At 38.0% G+C, this 20,123-nt stretch overlaps 1 protein-coding gene across 5 annotated transcripts in view; it reads left to right on the top strand.

Annotated features, from left to right (window-relative positions):
• Positions 1–20,123, top strand: part of Ptbp3 (polypyrimidine tract binding protein 3) — a 117,569-nt gene that overhangs the window by 41,692 nt on the left and 55,754 nt on the right. For 4 of the 5 annotated variants that reach the window (XM_017797629.2, XM_017797628.2, XM_029562528.1 and 1 more), the window contains 2 exons: positions 6,027–6,196; positions 19,701–19,847. In XM_017797629.2, the coding sequence (XP_017653118.1) occupies positions 6,027–6,196; positions 19,701–19,847 (317 nt within the window). The remainder of the gene's footprint in view (positions 1–6,026; positions 6,197–19,700; positions 19,848–20,123) is intronic. The other variant, XM_029562530.1, reaches the window with a different exon arrangement.

Below are 20,123 nucleotides of genomic sequence, written 5' to 3'. Positions count from 1 at the left end.
ACTAAAGCTTAAATTTTAATTTTCACTGAAAGTATTCAGAAGTATATCAGTATTGTATAATAAGATTTAATTTTTTTAACATTAGCAAATGATAAAACTGAACTGTTTACAAAGTTTATTAATGCTGTTAATGGAGTAACTAGCTGTCTCTTTATGGTATACCCAGGAAAATTACATGTGAAATTAATTCAGGAAAATTGATGATTTTATAAATTCATTGCAAGGTGTTAAATAGAATAGTGATAAAGTTATATTTTATCTATACCTAGCCTGTAATTCCCACATTTTCCACTGACTGTTGGCCTGGCAACCAAATGGATAGTACAACAGGGTGGTGTGTATGCCTGTCATCCTGGTACTTGGGAGGCAGAGGATCAGAATTTCAAGATCATCCTTGGCCTACAATAGCTAATTTGAGGCCTGTGTGAGACCCTGACTCAAGAATCCAAAAAAGAAAAAAAGGGGGGCGGGGAGGTAAGGGAGTTACTATAGGCAAAAAGACTGAGTGCTGCCGGATAGAACCAGCTATTCCTGTTTATTCATAGTGCAGTGTACCTGCTGCTCCTGCTGCTGCTTTCAAATCAGAGGCTCTATATATTGTCCATGTGAGAATTATGAAAAGTGTCAATCTGTTATTAACTTTCAGGTTATCATGTACTAACATGACTATCCTGACCAGCAACTCAAAGAGAGGTTTCTCCTGTCTGGCACTGTTTCTTGTTATGTAGCGTTCAGCTGTACACATGGACTCATGTAGAATTTGTCAGTAGGTTTTTGGACTGATATAATTTCCTGTGGTTTTTTACATTAACTTGGCATTATTTATATCTTCCCTGTTATTCTTTGTCTAACCCTGTCTCCACACCCTCCTCCTTTAAAATACCCCGATTTTTCCCATTTCTCCCTTGATAATAGCAGTCTACTATGGTCCCACCTCTCTTGAGCTCCTTCTTCCCCTTTATCCCCGTAGATCTTTGTATAATCCTCCCTCCCTGCCTCTCATTTAAATAGCCCCTTTTTACCCTTTTCTCCCTTAGTAACAGCTATCTCCTACTGTTCTTCTTTCTTGAGTTCCTTCTTTCCCTTTACCTTCCTGGTTCCCTACCATTTCCTGGTTCCTGCCGTTACATCAGGATACATACTCACATAGAAGGATTAGGTGCTAGATGGGGGAGAACATACATTGTTTTTCTGAGTCTGTGTTATTTCACTTAGTATAACAGTTTCTAGTTCCATCCATTCCATCCTGAAAATTTCATGTTTTTTGTCTTTACTACTGAAATTGTGTAAATGTACCACATTTTCATTATTCACTCATCAGTTGAGGGGCACTTAGGTTGCTTCCATTTCTAGCTATTACCAGAGAGCAGCAACAAGCATGGATATACCAAGTATCTTTGCAATAGAATGAGTCCTTTGACACCTAGCTTTTTTTTGAGACAGGATGTTCCTATAGCCTCGGGTGGCCTAGAACTTACTATGTAGACCAGGCTGGCCTCAGTCTCTTAGAGATCTGCCTGCCTCTACTTTCTGAATGCTGGGAGTAAAGGCATAATAACATGTGTGCTAGAGATCCAAACTCAGCTCCTCATGTTTCTGCAGTAAGTAGTATACCAGTGAGCCATCTTCCAAGTCCCTTATTAATTTTTTAATATAATGGCCAACCTGATATATGTGAAGTTATCTCACTTAGTTTTGGAAATTAATCCATATATACTCTATATTAATAGAATAAAAGAGAAATATCTCTGTTCATCTTAATAGATTGTCAACAGACATTCAGAAGAATTCATCTTCTTGCTGATCTTGGTAGTGGTACATCCTTGTAGCACCAGACTAAGCACTCCAAAGGCTGAGGCAGGAAGAAAGATTACATGTTGTAGACCAACCTGAGCTATAAAGTTAAACTCTGTCTCAACTCTCTTCACCCCTCAAAATCCACCTTGTTTTCATAATAAAAATTGTCAGTAACCCAGATGCCCAAGGAAACTGTTTTTACCTGATGAACATATAAAGCTACAGTTGACATTCTACTTAATGAAAAGATGGCTCAGTAGTTAAGGACACTGCCTTTTCTTACAGAAGACCCAGGTTCAAATCCCAGTACTCCAGTTAGTTCCAGGGGATCCGGCAGCCTCTTCTGTTCTCTGTGGGCATTGCATGGCACAGGTACACTTACATTCAGACAATACATGCATACACATAAAATAGAAATAATAAGTAAAGTATTTTTTTTAAAAAAGACCAAAAACAAAAACAAAAAAAAAAACCCAAAACCCAGGAGTTATCTTTCAAAAGTAGGAACAAGGCAAGGTTGGCAAATCTCATTTCTTTTATTCAATATTGCACAGAAAGAGCTAGCTAGTTGATTAAAGCTAGAAAAAAAACAAAAGCTAGAAATAGGCATTTAGTCTCAGAAAAAAACAAAAACTGATGTAGAGAATAGTAAAGAATTGGCAAGATCACAGTGTATAATGGCAGTATACCCAAATCAGTTATATTTTTGTATACTTTTAAATTATTAATGTTACTTTAAGATCTATTAAAAATTATCCCATACTAGAGCCAGGTATGTTGGTGCACACCTCTAGTGTTAGCTTTTCAGGAGACTGAGGCAGGAGGTTTGCTTGAGCAGAGGAGTTCAACTGCAACATTGCAATATATAATAAGGCTTAGTTGCCCCCCACCAAAAGTTATAGAGTGTTTAAGGATTAATTTATCAAATGTATATAAAGCCATTATGCTGAAAACTATAGAACATTGCTGAGAGAAATTTTGTCAAGATGTGAAGTTTTCCCAAATAAGTACCTGACTTCAGGAATTTCTGTAAAACTGGTAATCAAGATAGTGTGGTAAGCAGCTGGGCATAGTGGCACAAGCCTGTAATTCCAGCACTCAGGGAGTCTGAGGCAGGCGGATCTCTGTGGAGGCTCTCCTGGCATACATAGTAAGTTCCAGGCCAGCTCAGGCTTCAGCAATACTGGGGGGCGGAGAGAGAGAGAGAGAGAGAGAGAGAGAGAGTCTGTGTGTGTAGGGGGGGCGGGTATAGTAGTGTCAAATGTTAGACATTCAGACCCATTGCTTGGGTCTAGGGACTTCAGAGAGGAGGCGCTAACTCCAAAAGGAACACTGTATGGTAAGTTTGGGGGATGATGAAACAAGTCTTAATTTTTGTGGTTGTAATATAAGTATATACATTTGCCAGAGACCATCAAAATCTGCATTTCTTGACATTTCTCTGGTTTTGAGATGGAACTATATGAATTTGTCTGTTCAGTTTCATTCTTTGAGATGATGTCTCCCTGTGCGGCCTAAGTGCTATCCTGGAACTCTTAGTACTCCTACCTCAGTGTCCACACTGCTGGGTTACAGGGGTATACCACTGGGCCCAAGCGGAATACACAAAATTTTAAAAACCTAAGCATTGGGTCTGCAGAGATGTCTCAGCGCATAAGAGCACTTGGCTACTCTTCAGAAGACCTGAGTTTGATTGTTTCCCAGTGCCTGCATCAGATGACTCATAGCCACCAGCTCCAGCTCCAAGAGTTCTCATGCCCTCTTCTGGCCCCTGTAGGCACCTGCAAACACGAGGCGCATACATGTGCATGCATGTGCACGTGTGTATGTGTTTTTACAAACATTCACTGATTTTGGATTCTTTGAGTTTTTAGTCCCCCCTCCCTTATCTAAATAAATGAGACTTAGATTTTACAGGATCGCAACATTTTCAGTAAGTTTGTGGCAGTGTCCTAATTTTTCCACTTAAAAATATTGAGGAAAAAATTATCACTTATTACCATTTTGACACAAAATAGTAGGGAAATAAAAGTTTTTTAAATAACCAAATATGGTATTGATTGCTTTGTACTAGACATTGTGCCAGGCATTTTAAAAGCTACTAAGATACTGAAGGGCACTCGGGAGGCAGAGGGAGGAGAATCTTTGAGAGACTGAGGTGAGTCTGGTCTATAAGGTGAGTTCCATGCCAGCTGGTACTACAGAGCGACCCTATCTCAAAAAAAAAAAAAAAAAAAGATACTGGAGGTTAACCTAATTTAACTTTATAATATCCCTGATTATCATGTACATATATAGAAGAATTTGAGTTGTATTAACAAGTAACATGTCCACTGGTTTGATAGCCAGTCATGCAGATGCCCTTTTCATTCTGTTTTTTTTTTTTTTTTTTGGCCCTTTCTTTCCTTAACATTGTGTATTACCATACAGAACAGTCATTTACCTAAAATGGTTTATAACCGCTTATATCTTGGTAGTAGTTTGTCATATAAGGACTATTGATAGTTTAATACAACATGAATTCAAATAACTATTAATTTTTATTTAGTCCTCATGAAATTATTTATTATTTTTATTTTATGTATATGAGTGTTATGTCTGCATATAAGCGCACCCATGTTGTGCAGTGCCCACAGAGGTCAGAAGAGGGCCTTGGATCCCCTGTAACTGGAGTTACAAATGGTTGTTAGCTGCCAAGTAGGTGCTGGGAATTGAACCCAGGTCCTGTGAAAGAGCAGCCAATGCTCTTAACTGCTGGGTCAACTCTCTATCCCCTCTCATGAAATATATTTATTTATTTACAGCCAATAAAGTTTCATCAGGAGTTTGGAAAGATTATATTTTTCTCCTAATGGTGACAAATAATGGTATTTAGTATTTTCAAGCATCGTAATGAAACTTTTAGCTTTTAAGTAATTTATATTCATTCTATCTTGGTGCTATTTTTGGAAGAAAAACATTTCTGAACTACATGAACCTAACTTGAGTATTCATTATAGACCTGCCAATTCTACTTATTGTCAGCATTAAAATGATAACATTTAAATAAAATTTAGTGTAGGATAGTGAATTTATTTTGCAGCAACAGTTCTGAAATTTTAGGGTAAATCAGCATCATTAAACTTCGGAGGTCATGCTAAACTTTGGAGTACTGGTGCCACCCCTATAGTTTCTGATTAAGTCTGTGTAGGGTGAAGTTGAACTTCAAGAAGTACTGGCTATGTTAAGAATTACTGTTATTGCCGGGCATGGTGGCACACACTTTTAATCCCAGCACTTGGGAGGCAGAGGCAGGTGGATCTTTGTGAGTTCGAGGACAGCTGGGGCTACAGGGAGACCCTGTCTCAAAAAAGACCCCCCCCCAAAAAGAATTACTGTTATTTAATAATGAGTAGGATTATAAGAATGGACACTTTAGCTTATAAAATAGATTAAGTTTATCATGTCTAAGAAACTAAATTTTTACAAACATAGCTTATATCCAGATCTCCTTAGATTTGAGAGATACTAATTTCTTTCATAGTCATTCCTAAAATGTATTGTTTTAATTTTATTTATTTAGCAGTAGAATAAATTAGAAAAAGGATCCTTAAAAATACATTAAAGACATTCTGAATATTCATAATAAAAAGTTGAGTATTCAGAGGTACAATACCTCAATTAGTGATTGGGATGTTTCTGAAAATGCATTGGAAGCAGTTTGGTAAGGGAGCATCATGGAGTACTTATTACAGACCTAGGTAGTATAGTTTATTTTCTACACAGTTGGGACTATATGGGATGTGTGGTTTAGTCTGTTTTCCCAGCCTCCAAACCTGTTCAGAGTGTCACTAAACTTCAGTAATGTAGGCAGTTGTGGTGATGTGGTAATTATATATAGTTACGTATTGAAATGTAGAAAAGATGCTGTTGTATAGAGAGTACTTCAAATGAAGGTGATTCATGACTATATGTAAAACAATATAATATGTTTACCCTAGTACTTTATCTTCAAGTTAAAAGTCATGCTTAAATTTAAAAGATTTAATGGCCACAGTGAAAAGCTAAAAAGGTTCATTAAGAGGTGATTGGTTTCATTTCCCACTCTTGTCATTCCCTTTGTCAGTACCCATAGTTCCATGAATTTCAAATCCAGAGACTCTTAAGAGGTCAAGTGTGACAATACAGTTAATATAGTGTGTCAATCCAAATTAGTTTTGGTAATAAAAAAAAAATCTTATGTTTTTTAGCTAATGGGAATGACAACAAGAAATTTAAAGGAGATAGACCTCCCTGTTCGCCTTCCCGTGTCCTCCATCTTCGCAAAATTCCATGTGATGTCACCGAAGCAGAGGTCATATCATTAGGTCTACCATTTGGCAAAGTAACTAATCTTTTGATGTTGAAAGGAAAAAGCCAGGTATGTAATATTTAAAGATTGACACAGAATGAGTATCTCCTGAGTATAAGTGTTTCAGATAATTTTTTATTTTCTTGAACTTAAAAATTAGCTAACTAATTTATTTGGGACAGGGTCTCTATGTTGCTCAAACTGGTCTCACACTCATGAGCCCAAGTGATCTTTCAGCCTCCCAAGTAACTGGGGCTACAAGGGAGCATCTCATCATGCTGGCTCTTCAACTTTTCTTGCTATCTAAATTTTATAACATGACCATAAATTAGTTTTTAAGTAGATGTTTTTCTTTTACAACAGGAAGCAGCAAACAAAAATTAACATAGGAAACAGAAGTATCTCTTCACATCTGTTGATTTGAGGTCACTTTCTTAACTTTTACATTTTTTATATCATTTACTTTATGCTTCCTCCTACGGGATGGTTTAATAAAACATCCTAAAGTTACTAAGTCAATCTGATAGAGAAATTAAAAATTTGCCTCATTTATCCAATTAAAGAACATTTAAGTTTTCCAGACATTACTACAAGTTAAAAGATCTAATTGGCTTTTACATAGGATTCTAGAATTGAACATTACTTCATTCTGTAAAATATAAACATAAAATATAATTAAATGTTAAAGCTGGACATGACAGAACAGTTAGGGTTTTGTAAGTGGAAACAAGGAAACAAACAATAAAGGACTGGAGGGATGGCCCAGCAGTTATGAGCCCTGACTGCTGTTGTAGTGAGTACTGGGATTTGGTCTCCAGCACTTGCATGGCAGCTAAGAGCCTCCTGTAATTCCACTTCTAGGTGATTGACACCAGGCAGCCTCTGGCAATAAGCATGCATGTGGTGCATATACATACAAACAGGCAAACTAAAAAGAAAAAAAAAAATCTTTAAAAATGTTTTAATGGATTGGTTTACAACAGGCCACTTTTCATGTAAGGACTACTTATGCATATTCAAGTAAGCCAGGTGTTTTTGTTGCTGTTTGGGGTTTTTTTTTTTTTTTGGATTGCTGTTGTAAATCTGCTTTGGTTTGCTTGTTGTTGGAGGCTAGTCCCAGTGTCTTCTCCCTCCCCAATAGACTTGTAAATGGTATGTATATTCTAATTGTAGAATTAACCTGCAATTTCTTTGATTTGAGAGACAAAAGAGAAACTTCATTATATGAATGAGTTTGTACATTAAATTTATTTTTAATGGATACATGGCAAATGTAAAAAGTGCATATGAATGGATGCTATTGATACTTTAATACATGAGTATGTCATGTAATGTTTCAGTCAGATTAAAAATATCTCTTCAGACTTCCCTCCTTTCCCTTCCTTTTTTTGTCCCCTCTCTCCCTCCCACCTTTTTTTTGGGGGGGTGTGGCAGTGCTGGGGCCTTGCTTGTGCTAGGTAAGTGTTCTACCTTTGAGCTACAGCCTCAACTGTATTTCTTTATGATGAAAACATTTAAAATTCTTTTTTCTAGGTGTATATAGTATGTTATCTTCAGTTACTCTACTGAAAAACAGGATATGAGAACATTTTCCTCCTATCTAACTTAATCCATCAATCAAGTTTCCTCAAGGCTTTTCTCTCACTAATTTCCCCAACCTTTTGAAACTATCATTCTGTGCTTAACTTGTATGAGATGAGGTTTGTGGGTTTTTTTTTTTTTTTTTTTTTTGGTCTTTTTGAGACAGGTCTCCCTGTAACCCCAGCTGTCCTGGAACTCTCTATGTAGACCAGGCTGGCCTTGAACTCACAGACACCTGCCTGCCTCTGCCTCCCAAGTGCTGGGATTAAAGGCGTGCACCACCACACCCAGCTGAGATGAGTTTTTTTATATTCTGCATATTAGTTACATAATGTAATACTTGTCTTTCTGTTCTTGTCCTATTTCACTTAACATAATGAGTTCCAGTTCCATCCATATTGTCCAAAATGAATTTTTTTTTCCAGTACATGGATGGTATTTCATTCTGTGCAGGTACCTCGTTTTCTTTACCCATTCACTGGTTGCTGGTTGCCTAAGTTGTTTCTGTTTCTTGGCTGTTGCAAATAGTAGTGCAGTAAACATAGGAATGCAGATGTCTCTGTGACATACAGATTTCATTGCCTTTGTCTCTATACTCAGTAACGGATTGTTAGAGCATACGATCTATTAAAGTTTTAAAAATAGGCCTAGGAGCCCAATTTGGTGGCACACACCTTTAATTCCAGCACTTGGGGCAGAGGCAGGCGGATCTCTGGGAGTTGTAGACTAGCCTGGTTTACATTTTGAGTTCCACACCAGCTGGAGCTACAGGAAGACCCTGTCTCAAAAATACCAAATAAATAAAATAAATAAAAATAGACCTAGGGCCGGGTGTGGTGGTGCATGCCTTTAATCCTAGCACTTGGGAGGCAGAGGCAGAGGCAGGTTGATCTCTGAGAGTTCGAGACCAGCCTGGTCTACATAGTGAGTTCCAGGACAGCTGGGACTGTAGGGAGACCCAGTCTCAAAAAGACCAAAAAAAGTCCAAAAAAATAAAACAAGGCCTATATACTGAGTTGCATACTGGCTATATTGATTTTTGTTCAACCAACAGTATGCATGGTTCTCTTTTTTCCATGTTCTTGTCTTTGGTCTTTTTGCGCATAGCTATTCTTACTGGAGCGAGCTCATTGTAAGTTGATTTTCATTTCCCTAATTAATGGTATTGAGCATTTTTTCATATAGCTGCTATTTGTTATCTTTTTTTGAAAAACATCTATTTAAGTCAATTATCTTTTCCCTACTCACTGAGGCAAGATCTCTTGTGTAGCCCAGTCTGGCTTTCAATGTGAGAGACTCCTGCCTCCACCTCCTACCTGCTGAAATTATAGTTGTGTACTAGATAGTCCCACCTCTGTTGGCTATTTTTTAATTGTTCTAATTTTTTGGTGTTTAATTTTTGGAATTCCTTATGTATTCTGGATAATAGCCCCCTACCAAATACACAGTTTGCGTGTATTTTCTCCCATTCTAAGGATATTTCTTTGCTCTAGACTGTTTGCTTTGCAGAATCTTTTTAGCCTGAAAAAAATTCCATTCATGTATTTTTGTTCTCTCCCTCTCCCTCTGTACCTCCACCTCCACCTCTAAAAAAAAAAAAAAAAAAACTCCTTTTCAATGTCCTCCAAACTGAGTTTTGTTAAGATAACTAAGGAAACTTCATTCCCTGGTGACTGTCAAAATATAGTAACTGTCATGCTGATTTGAATAATGTGCCTTTCTCTTCCAACTCAGACCCCACTAGAATAAATTCTGTAACTCCTCACACATTTTTGGTTGTCCTGAAAGTCTTTGACACCCAACATAGAAAAGAGAATACCAAACCTAGACCTTAGAAATTTTGTACCAATTATGGTGTGCCACTGTATTGCTTCTACTTTTAAAAAAGTATGTTAGGCCGGGCGTAGTGGCCCACACCTTTAATCCCAGCACTCAGGAGACAGAGGCAGGGGAATCTCTCTGAGTTCAAGGCCAGCCTGGTCTCCATAGTGAATCCAGGCCAGCTAAGGCTACAGGGAGACCCTGTCTCAAAAAGACCAAAAAAAAAATTTTTATATATATATATATATATATTTGTTATGTATTTTTAGTTTATGTGTATGAGTGTATTCTCTGTGTTTATGTAAGTGGACTTGTGTCATGCAATAACTATGGAGGTCAGAAGAGGGAGTTAGATTCCCTAGAATTGTTACAGTTGTTTGTTAGCCACCATGTGGGTGCTGAGAATTGATCCAGGGTCCTCTGCAAGAGCAGTCAGTGTTCTCTATCACTGAGCTATCACATTTCTAACATCTTTGGAATTCCAACACAAAAGTTGAGTTTTTACTAGGGTATCTTTTTCTTGATTCTACCTCACCTACAATTCGTGTCTATTCTGCACAGTGGAATTGTGCAATATAGATCTCAAAATCTCTTTTTATTCTGTACCTCAAAGGAAAAGAGTAAGACCAGAATTTGAAGCCTCCCCTTGGCTTCTACCTACTGCCTGACATTGGTGCTGCTAATTCTCATTACCTGAGTAATTCCACTAGGCTTTAATTATTCATTGTAATCTTGTTGTTTTCCTGGAGATTATCTCAAAGCATGCTAGTTCTTTTTGCCAGTATATAGACCATATAAGGCATATTGATGACAGAATGTAGAGTTTAATAGGGAGAAGAGATCACTGGTTTGGGGCTTGAATAATTGGGAAGAAAATTTTCCATTTATGATAGTAAATACCTGAATACACAAAGCTAGTTTAAAAGTTGATGAAGACCAAGATTTGCCATCAAACATGTTTAGTTGAAAATATTACGGATTTTTGAATATATTAATTTAAAATTTATTGGAAATAAACAGTTTAAAATATATAAATGTTAGCAATTGTTTTAGCTGTTAATATAGAAATTATACTATACTGGACTATGGACCATTGCAGGTAGAAAAGAAAGTGATTAAAAGCCTGAGTACTTTAGAATTAAATGTTTTGATGTTGGGTTTAAAGCAGTAAGTGGGCAATTTCATTTATATGGACCTGAAAGAAATTGAATATTGCCTGATTTAGTTCATTTTCTTTAACTTAGATGCGGTTACTAAGGTCTAAAGGAGTTTACACAGTATGCCTGGTTGGTTTTTTTTGGGGGGGGTGGTCTTTTTGAGACTGGGTCTCCCTGTAGCCCCAACTGTCCTGGAACTCACTATGTAGACCAGTCTGGCCTGGACCTCACAGAGATCCACCAGCCCCTGCCTCCTGAGTGCTGGGATTAAAGGCATGCGCCACCACGCCCGGCTAACAGTATGCTTGTATTCAGCCTATGTGCTTGGACATTTCTTTGAGGTGGTGCATGGCTGTCACTTACCATAGTTCCTACTGCTGAGAATTTTATGACTAGCAAGGCCAGATCTGAAGGCTAATTGTCTGTGGCAGACTGTATACGTACAAGGTCACAACTTTTTTGTCTGCTTACTGTTGATTCCATTAGTTAACTAATTGCTGTGGTAATTTCTTTTATTTTCATTGTATATTGTGTTTGGAAAATAGTTCTTCAGGCGTATACTTCACCAAGAGATTCTGCCCTCACTATACCACTTGTGAAAGTAGAATGTAGGAGACAGAGGTGGGATTAATGTGACTAGCTTTCCCCTGAATAGTGACTTTCGATTACAACTCTTGTGAAAGTGAATTCTTTCACTAGTTACCTTGGAAAAACATAAATAATTCCTTGTCTAGGTTCCATGTGGAAAGTTTATTTTTATATATGAAGTTGTACATTCTGTATATTTTCAGAATTCTATGAGAAGAATCATGTATTTCAAAGACATTGTTTAGCTTTTTAAAAATGTGACTGACAGGGGGCTGGATAGATGGCTCAGGGGTTAAGAACACTGGCTGTTCTTGCAGAAGACCCAGGTTCAAATCCCAACACCCACATGGCAGCTCATAACTGTAACTCCAGTTCCAGATGATCTGATGCCCTCTTCTGACCTCCTTGGGCATTGCATGACATGGCTGCACTTATACACATGCAGGCAATACATGAATAAACATAAAATAAAAATAATAAAGTATTTTTTAAAATGTGACTAATGTTAGAAATTGAATTGATTGTTAGCATTTACTAAGAAGTTAGCAGAAATAATGCTTTTTGTATAGTGAACATTATTAGAATGTTTGTAAATTCTTTGTTAAATGGTGATTGAAAATTAAGAGAAACCACAAGAATACTCAGGAGACTAAACAATACATTTTTGAATGAATAGTGGCTCATCCAAGAAATTAGAAATGAAATTTGAAAATTCCTAGTGACAAATGATAAGAACACAACATATCAGAAACTCGGGGATGCCAGGCCTCCCCAGGATGCAGCCTCTAGGGGAGCCAGTCCTAAGTGGAAAGTTTATAGCGAATTAAGTGATCACATTAAAAATTTTGAGAGAGAGGAGCTGGAGAGATGGCTCATCTGTCAAAAGTACATTGACTGCACTTGCATAGTAGTACCTGGGTTTGGTTCACAGCACCCAAATGGTGGCTAACAACTGTAACTCCAGTTCCAGGGATCCATTACCCTCTACAATGTAAGGCTACACCTCAAGGCTCTTACAAAAGAAGCAGCCAATCCTAATCCCAGTAAATGGTAAGAAAAAATAAAGAAATTAACAAAATAGAGACTGAAAGCACAGTGCATAAGATTGACAAACCCCTAGCCAGTCTTGACAGAAAGAGGGAAAAGACACAAATAAGCAAGATTAGACATCAAAAGGGTATCATCAGAACAAATTCCAATGAAATACAGGACATTGTTAGAGATTAACTTTGCAAACCTATATTCTGAAAAGCTGGAAAACCAGAAGATATAAATAAACAGACCCATTATAAGTAGTGGGATAGATGCTGTAGAAAGTCTCCCTTCAAAGAGAAGCACAGGACTAGCATATAGCTTTACTACTGAATTCTATCAAAATTTGAAGGAAGATCTCATGGCAATACTTTTTAACTTGTTCCACCAAATACAAAGTGAAGGAACATTACAAAATTCGTTATATGAAGACAATATTATTGTGATACCACCAAAACCAGGTAAAGATACAGCAGAAAAAGAAAACTACAGACCAGTTTCTTTGATGAACATAAATGCAAAAATTCTCAACAAAATACCTGTAAACTGAATTCAGGAACATGTCAAGAAGATCATATGTTATTACCAAGTGGGTTTCTTCCCAGAACAAGATAGGTTCAACATGTGTAAAATAATAAATGTAATACATCATGAAAACAGAGTAAAGGACAGAAAAAATTATATTTATTTTATGTGTTTAAAAGTGCACTCATGTGTGCAATGCCCAGAAAGGCTAGAAGAGGGTTTTGGGACCCTAGAACTCAAGTTAACAGATGGTTGTTAGCTGACATGTGGGGTGATAGGAACCAAACCTGAGTCTTCTGCAAGAGCAGTAAAGAGTGCTTTTAACTGATGGGCCACCTCTCCAGCCCTTCATCATGCCTTCTTGTAAGTTTTGGAGAGATTGGAATAGATGGAGCATACCTCAAATAACAGAGGCTGTATGCAGCCAACCTAGAGCCAGCATCTCATAAAGTTCAGACACACTTCTTCTAAAATGAGGAACAAGACAGAGATACCTGCTCTCCCTTAATTTAACTCAAAGTTTTAGCTATAGCATTCAGACAAGAGAAAAGCATTGAGGGGATAAAAATAGGAAAGAGATCTCTTCTAGTTTCTTTTCCTTTGCTGTGACAAAACACTGACCAATACCAACTTGGTGAGGAAAGGTTTTATTCAGCTTACATCTCTGGGGTCACAGTTCATCACTGAGGGAGCCCAAGGTAGGAATTCAGGGCAGGAACCTGGAGGCAGGAGCTGACCACAGTCAGTGGAGGAATACTGCTTACTGGCTTTCTCCCCTGGCTCAATCTCAGCCTGCTTTCTTACACAATACAGAAAAACCTGCCCAGGGATGGTACCACCTACAGTGGGCTGAGCTCTCTGGTATCACTCAAAACTCAAGAAAATACCCAACAGGCTGGGCCTTCCCCCATCACTCAGAACTCAAGAAAATACCCCATAGACATGGCCACAGGCCAGTCCAGTAGCGGCAATTCCTCTGTAGAGGCCCCCTCTATGCAGATGTGTCAAGTTAACAACTAAAGCTATCCAGCACAGTATCAAACTATCCTTATTTTCAGATAACATGATTATATACTTAAAAGACACCATAGAGGCGTGGTGGCGCATGCCTTTAATCCCAGCACTTGGAGGCAGAGACTGGTGGATCTTTGTGAGTTCGAAGCCAGCCTGGTCTACAAAGTGAGTTCCAGGACAGCTGGGGCTACAGGGAGACCCTGTCTCAAAAAGACCAAAAAAACCCACACTATAGAATCTACTAGAAAACTCCTACATCTGTTAAACACTTAAAGTTGCAGGATGTAAAAGCAGTATTTTAAAAAGCTTTTTAAAGTTTAAAATGTATTTTATGCCAGGCGTGGTGGTGCACGCCTTTAATCCCAGCACTAGGGAGGCAGAGGCAGGCAGATCTCTGTGAGTTCAAGGCTAGCCTGGTCTACATAGTGAGTTCCAGGACAGCTGGGGCTTCAGGGAGACCCTGTCTCAAAAAGACCAAAAAATAAAAATAAAAAAATAAAATGTATTTTATGTATATGAGTGTTTTGCCTGCATGTATGCAAGTGCACCTGTGTTGTGCGGTGCCCACAGAGGACAGAAGAGGGCATTGGATTCCCTAGAACTAGAGTTACAATTGTTAGCTGCCATGTGAGTGCTGGGAACCCAACCCAGGTCCTCTGGAAGAGCAGACAGTGCTCTTAACCACTGCATCATCTCTCCAGCCCCACAAGTAGCCTTTTTAAATACCAACAATATGCTCTAAGAAAGAAACTAGGAAAATGTCCAGTTCAAAATAGCACCAAAAGCTTGGCACCTGGGTGATACACATCTTTAATCCCAGCACTCTGGATGCAGAAAAGGTGGATCTTTTTGAGTTTGAGGCCAGTCTATTTAGTGAGTTCCATGCCAGCTAGGGCTAAATAGTGAGATCCTGTCTCAAAAAATAAAATAACACCCCTAAAAATTAAATACTTTGGAATATACCCAACTAAAGAAGAGAAGGACCTCTATAATGAAATTTTTAAGACTGAAAAAGGAAATCAAAGAAGATACCAGATGATGGAAAGACCTTCAAAGCTCCTTAATTGACAGAATCAATATTATGAAAATCACCAAAATTAATCTACAGATTTAAGGTAATACCTATCAAAATTCCAATGTCATATCTTATAGAGCTAGAATAAACAGTCTAAGAATTAATATGGATCCAGGGACTGGAGAGATGGCTCAGTGGTTAAGAACACTGGTTGTTCTTGCAGAAGACCCAGGTTCAAATCCCAGCACCCACATGGCAGCTAACAACTGTCTGTAACTCCAGTTCCGGGGGCATCCAGCAGCCTCTTCTGTCCTCCACGAGCATTTCACAACACAGGTGCACTTACCTACATGCAGGCAATACGTGCATACACATAAAATAAAAATTATAAATAAAAATTTTAAAAGAATTAATGTGGATCCATAAAAGACCATGAATATCCAAAGTAATCCTACAGCATAAGGAGACAACTGGTAGTATCACAATACCCAACATCAGATTATAGCACAGGACTATAAAGATAAAGACTGCTTGGTACTAGCATAAGGACAAGTAGACGAATGGAACAGAATAATTCTGGAAATAAACTGGCAAAGCCATGCCCACTTAACTTTTGATAAAGGAGGAAAAAATATATACTGGATAAAGGATAGTTTACTCAATAAATGTTGTTGACAGAACTGGATTTCTACCCGCAGAAGAATGAAATTAGATTCACAACTTTTACCGTATACAAAAATCAGTTTGAAATGGATCAAAGATCTTAATTTAAGACCTGAAACTCCCAGATGAAAATATAGGGAATACTCTTCAGGACATCAGTGTAGGCAAGAACTTTTATGAATAGAGCATCAATAGAACAGGAGTTCGCCCCAAGTGTCAAGAGATGTGACTATATGAAATTCAAAACTTTAGTAAAGGAAACTGTTATGAGCAGGGCACACAGCCCACAGATGGGAGAGAATCCTTACCAGCTTGCATCAGACAAGGGGCTAATATCCAGAATTATGCAAAAATTAAATACTAAGGAAATAAAATTACCAACTAACAAATAGACCAACAAATTGAATAGACAGTTTTCAGAAAGAAGTACAAATGGCCAACAACTATTTAAGAAGTGTTCAGCATACCCAATCATTAGGGAAATGCAAATTAAAACTACTTTGAGATACTAGCTTATCCTAGTCAGAATAGCTATTAAGAAGTCAGACAACAAATGCTGAAGAGGATATAAAGAAGGAGGAACCCTTGTGCACTACTGGTAGGAATACAAATTAGTACAGACATTATGGAAATCAGTTTGGAGGTTTCTCAAAAAATTGAAATAATTGTCATGTATGACTCAACTATGTCACTCCTGCACATATACCAGAGAACTCCACATCTTATATAGGGGTATTTGCACCCCTGTGTTTATTGGTGCTCTATTCAGCATAGCAAGGAAGTGGAACTAACCTGGTAGTCCATCTACAAATGAATGAATAATGAAATCAGGTACAAATATAAACTTTAATTCTCATTAATGAAGCTCCCTCTTGCAACAGAGGGTCAGGAACACAAAAGGTCACAAATGACCAAAATGTAGAGATTAAAAGTTTGCAGAATGCTGGCCCTTGGACAGGACTCATTAAACTTTACCCATCCTGGGCTCAGAGAACATCTTGGAACGGGGGCAGAAAGATTGTAAGAGTCAGGGAGGAGGTGGCATGACCGTATGGAAACAGTTCTAAAAGCTCCTGGGAACTTGCTCATATGATTCTATGGCAGTGGTATATCAGCATACACAAGTCCTGTGTAAACTCAGGCAGACAAAAACCCAGCATAGAACTGGGAAAATGAACAGCAGACCCCAATCTTAGTTGAAGAAGTATTGGCAACTGACTACTGCTAGGTAAGAAAGAGCTGATCTTCCTAAAACAAGGGACTCTAGATAGGCTGACTAGACCTCAGTGGATGGACTTGTACTGGGGAACACCTGGGGACACTGTCTTGACACAGTGGGCCTTAACAGGGATGACACAGTATATGGGTTCCAGTGAGGGGAGGAGGGGTTGAGAGGGGGACAGGGGTATTAAGTTTGTTAGAGATATTCTGTATGAAATACACAAAAATTCAATAAAAAATTAAAAAAAAAAAAGAATCGAAGAGGGAAACCTATTTGAAAAGATTTTTACCCACTGTTAACATTCAAATAAAGGATTGAGTGTCAAATAAAAATAATAAAAGCCTGAATCCCACAAAACATATATAAATAAACTTCAATCTTATTCAGCTCTAAAGAAAAATGGGATTTAAAAATTCATAGCAAAAAAAAAGTATGTTAGGCTGGGCATGGTGGCACACACCTTTAATCCCAGTACTTGGGAGACAGAGGCAGTCAGATCTCTGTGCGTTGGAGGCCAGCCTGGTCTCCATAGTGAATCTAGGACAGTCTGGGGCTACAGGGAGACCCTGTCTCAAAAAGACACCCCCCCCAAAAAAATTCATAGCAAAACAAATAAACCTAAAATGTATAATATTATGGTGCCATCACCCAGTCTTAGAAAGTAAAAAACCGAGTGTTTTCTGTCATCAAGGGTTCTAGCCTATAATATATACATGTACATAGGTACACAAATGCATGTGTGGGTATACTATAATATTTAGAATTGAGCTGGATGTGGTGGCACAAGCCTTTAATCCCAGCACTTGGGAGGCAGGTGGATCTCTGAGAACAAGTCCAGCCTGGTCTACTCGGTGAGTTCCAGGCCAGCTGTGGCTACAGGGAGAGCCTATCTCAAAATAAAAATTTGAAATTGAGAATAAGAAAGGGTAATTTCAAAAGAAAAGCTACATGGTTTTCTGTTTTCCCTTTTTTTTCATGGTAGGTATGTGAATTCAACTTTCTGCATGTTGAAGTATCAGGAACCATCTCTGCATCCTTTTTGATTCCATTACCATTAGTGCAGTGGGATTTGGACGTGACTGGACACCGATTTGTTGGATATGCTGCACATTAGTTACTTTTCTGTTGTGTGATGAGCTACCATGACCAAGGCAACTTACAGAAGGAAGAGTTTATTTTAACCTAGGGTTTGGGGGTAAGGGTCCATAATGATGGAAAACAGAAGGAGGCAGCCAGAGCAGAAAGTCAAGCAATCACATCTTCAAGCAGGCACAGGAAGCAGAGAGCAACTGGAAATCCTGCAAGGCTTGAGAACTCTTCAAAGCACCGCCCCCCCCCCATGTGCTTCCTCCAGCTAGGCCACACCTCCTAAAACCTCCCAAAACAGGGTCACCAACTAGGAACAAAATGTCCAAATACTTTTACTCTTATTTTATAGATCATATACAATAGCATTTTATAATACTCTTATTCTTGGTAACTGTGTTTTTATTTGGCTACAAATTTTCCAATAGTTTAAACCTTTTAAAAAAATCAGATACCTAGAAGCTGCTGCTGTAGATATTTTTCTTGTCTGGATCATTTTTATCCTCTAAGAAAAATTAGAGAAAGTGTGTTACTGATAAGAGTGGCTTTAAAGCACACCACGAACATTTATGCCTTTTAGATCTGTAAATGGTATAGAGTCTGTTTTGTCCTTGTAATATAGTGAAATTTTATTTGTTGTGTCATGATTCATTGATATGTGTTATTTAATCTGCCAGTATGGACTTATGAACTACTTAAGTAAATGCTGTAGTTAGATGAAGAATTTAATTTGTTTAGTTTGTCACATTTTGTTGATATGCAGCTGTGCATAAAGTCTAACATTTGTTCATTTAAGAGCCCTTTACCGGAATTCATGTGGAAATAGCTGACAGTTAAGGTAACAAAATAGTTAAGGTTATGATTTTTCTCATTTCCTGTGTTTAACAAATAGTATTGTTAATACATATTTTTAGATGAATTTTAAATGGTGTTTTGCCAGCATGTGTGTAAGTGCACCTGTGTCTTGCAATACCCGCAGAGGTCAGAAGGCGTGGTCAGAACCCCTGGAACTGGAGTTATAGATAGTTGTTACCTGCCATGTGAGTGCTGGGATTCAAACCTGGTCCTCTGCAAGAGCAGCTGGTGCTCTTAACTGCTGAGTCATCTCTCCAGCCCCTTAAGTGCTATTTTGTGAGAAAAAAAGATTATCTAAGAAAATATTTGTGTTGGTTTTAATTACATTATTTTTGCATAAATTTGAGATTCTTGTTGGTAGTTCTGAGTGCTCAAAATGGTTAGTATATGTTTGTATTCTGTCTTCTTCACCACCCATTAAAAAAGGAGGCAAACACTGCTTTGTTAAAAGCTCTGTTTCCATCACAGGAATTATAGGACTTTGCATAGCTAGAAGCAGCCATATATAGAATTTGAGATAAATGTCAAAAAATATCTCCATTTCACCTTTTCCCATGCTTTTCTTCCCTGATCTTGTATTAGTATAGTGGTTGCAGATACCAGACGTCGCTTCAACAATTCACGTCAATTTTGACTACATACAGGAAGTTCCTTCATTTTCCTTAATTTGAATAGTTGATTCTTCACGTTCTTATTTTTAAAATAGGCTATATTTGGAGGGTTTGAATCTGTTTAATTTTCTAATATCTCCAGATCTTACGTGAAAAGACAAAAACCCTCAGAAATAATTTAACCAACTGATAGTTTCTTAAGTCTAAATCATGTATTGAACCCAACTTTCCAAATAGATTTCTAATTAGTATACATGATACACTTTGAAGCAAAGAATTTTTCATCCTCTTGGGAGCAATATCATTTTTACTGAGTATGTATATGTTTAGACCAATATTGAATGACAGAATAGTTCTGTCTTAAAAGGATGATCTTTCACTTTACCTTCTGTGTTTATTGCAGGCTTTTTTAGAGATGGCTTCTGAGGAAGCTGCTGTTACTATGGTAAATTATTACACTCCTGTTACTCCACATCTTCGAAGTCAGCCTGTTTATATTCAGTATTCGAATCACAGAGAACTTAAGACTGACAATCTGCCTAATCAAGCTGTAAGTATTAAAGGCATCTTTAAGATTAGTTTTAAGAACATGTTGGTATCATAACTTAAAATTAATTTCTACTACTATCCTCAGGCCTCTTGGGGTAAGTCTATAGCGCAGCTCTCCGCGCCGGGACTCCCTAAGCCTCATTCACCCTTCCACCCCACCCCCCACCCCCCTGCCTCCCCGCCTGGCATTCTATACTCTAGCTTGGACCCTGTGCCATTCCTAGTCTTGGGGCCCCAGACACCTGGGGAACCAATACTGTTTCCTGATCCTTCTCAC

Source organism: Nannospalax galili, unplaced genomic scaffold (assembly GCF_000622305.1).
Source record: "Nannospalax galili isolate Female #2095 unplaced genomic scaffold, S.galili_v1.0 scaffold1255, whole genome shotgun sequence".
NCBI classification, from domain to species: domain Eukaryota; kingdom Metazoa; phylum Chordata; class Mammalia; order Rodentia; family Spalacidae; genus Nannospalax; species Nannospalax galili.
The sequence above is the reverse complement of the archived record's forward strand: the minus strand, read 5'-3'. Positions and strand labels throughout refer to the sequence as shown.